General features: G+C 36.0%; 1 protein-coding gene across 1 annotated transcript in view; it reads right to left on the reverse strand.

The window, feature by feature from the left end:
• Positions 1,364–2,168, reverse strand: part of LOC109820782 (aluminum-activated malate transporter 10-like) — a 3,096-nt gene continuing 2,291 nt past the window's right edge. The window contains exons 5-6 of the mRNA XM_020386980.1: positions 1,839–1,988; positions 1,364–1,750 (exon numbers count right to left, since the gene is read on the reverse strand). Coding sequence (XP_020242569.1) covers positions 1,364–1,750; positions 1,839–1,988 — 537 coding nt within the window. The remainder of the gene's footprint in view (positions 1,751–1,838; positions 1,989–2,168) is intronic.

Below are 2,168 nucleotides of genomic sequence, written 5' to 3' on the forward strand. Positions count from 1 at the left end.
AAAAAAATAAAAAAAATCCAGGCCTGGTCACGCTAGGCCCAAGCCAGGTCAATAGTGGACCGATCTTTTTCGGGTTGGGTTTGCTTGTTTGTTCCCGGGCCTAAGCCTAGACCCAACTTAGCCCATGACTCATCGGACCAGGGTGGATTGTGATCCACAGAGGTTGGGCTGGGTCGGCTTGTGGCCCAGTCCATGCCCCACCCTTAATCATGCTAAAACCGATACAACATATCTAAAATTGGCTTATGTAATAACTTCTAGGAATCATGCACATCAATATCTTGCTTTTTTCTTTCACTAATCTCCAAGGATCATCAACGTCAAATCCTTTGCTTTTAGATCCAATGATCTCCAAGAATCATTCACGTCAAATTTCTTGCTTTTATATTCATTCAATCTCCAAGATACCGTGATAGATTAGCTTTGGCTTGATCCAAGTCTATTCATGCCTGCTCAATTCATACTTAAATGTTCAGACTTTAGATATGTATCATTACGTTATAGATATTATTAGGTTGGAAAGGGACTATTACCCTTAATTAAATGACTAAGGATGGACTTAGCTTCAGGGATTACATATTGTTCATCGATATTTATTTTTACTCATTTGACTTGGCAAGAAGAAGTTTCCATCATAAGGAAGGATGCCTTGATTTCAAGTATGAAATATCTTAATGACAATTGGGTCATAAAATCTGTTTTTTTTTAATTAATAAGATATAAAGTTTGTTAACTGTGGGAAAAGTCAGAGCATGTGCTAATCGTATATTGGACAAAGCTAAATGTGCTAATGATAGTAAAAGTCAATGCTAATTATTAGCTAAACAGCCAAATGTGCAGGTGCAGACTAAACAGCCAAATGTGCAGGTGCAGACTTTATTGTTTGAGTTCTGGTCAAGTTGATGAACAAGGTCCTATTCTTTTTATGATGTTGACTTTGCATCTACTAAGAAAATATTTCAATCCTGATGACCAATGCAATCAAACTTTCATAAAATTTTGGATATTTGTATTCATCATACTTTTTCAGCCAGTTAAATTATACTCAACAAGATATTGATATAATCCTACATCCATGATTCATGTTTAATCCATTGCCAGTAGAAATTACCAATATTTTATATGATTGCAGGGAAATACTCTTTTTTTAGTCTTTAACTTAAAATTAACAAAAGTGTGCGCATGTATACATCAAATTATTTTGCTATCAAGCATTACCTTTTGGAAACATGTATGTCAAATAGACATTTATTTTCATGATCTCTAGTTTTGATGCAAATAATGAACAAAACAACAAATATTCCCAATTATGACGCAGAAGCTTTCTCAAGCCTTCAAAGATTCCTGGAATTAATACTATTTTTCAGATTTGTCCTTTGACATTAGATAACTTTTCTTTGCTTGAAGGATTATAGAAGGTATCACCTGCGAGGTCATTAACTGCATCAACAAGTGCAATAATCCTCGAAGATATCTCAATCAACTGGGAAGCAATCGCAATTAGGGGCATGATTTCAACTAATGATATGCTAAATAATGTATCTTGCCCTTTCCTTATTTCATTAGGAAGAGATTTTAAGACCATCTGAAGTTCTCCTAAAGCCAAACTCATGTCTTTGATCAGCATATCCATGTCAGTGGACTGCCTCATGCACCTAATTGAGTTTGCAAGTTCATTTAATACGGCCGAGGACTGTGAACTCAATCTCACGAAGGCAAAGCTCAGATTCTTCTTCAGATGTTCAGGTGCCTGAAAATAAAAAAGACCCATATGCACATAGTTTTACAACCGACATATTGGTTTAAATTATAATTCTAGAGATAATTAATATACTAACTTGAGTTTGGACTTCAGATTTCATGTAAGAATAGAGGGCATCAATACAGCAGGCACAATTGACCACTGCTGCTCCAATTATCAGGTATTTTTGCCAAGCATGCTCCAGTAGGAACTGGCCATGTGGAGGTTCCCAGCTTGCCAAATTAGCCTGTATACATGTAGCAAAATTGGATGTTGAGTTATTGCTGTCTCAGTGACTAATTGCTCATAGACCCCCTAGTATCGCTGTTTTGTATTGCATATAGATCCCTGGATTACATTTTGACTCTTTCACTCTCATCCTCTCATATAGACTCACTAATTTCACATTGGCGCAATATCTGTCAAA

This window comes from Asparagus officinalis, chromosome 8 (genome assembly GCF_001876935.1).
Source record: "Asparagus officinalis chromosome 8, Aspof.V1, whole genome shotgun sequence".
Taxonomy (NCBI): Eukaryota; Viridiplantae; Streptophyta; class Magnoliopsida; order Asparagales; family Asparagaceae; genus Asparagus; species Asparagus officinalis.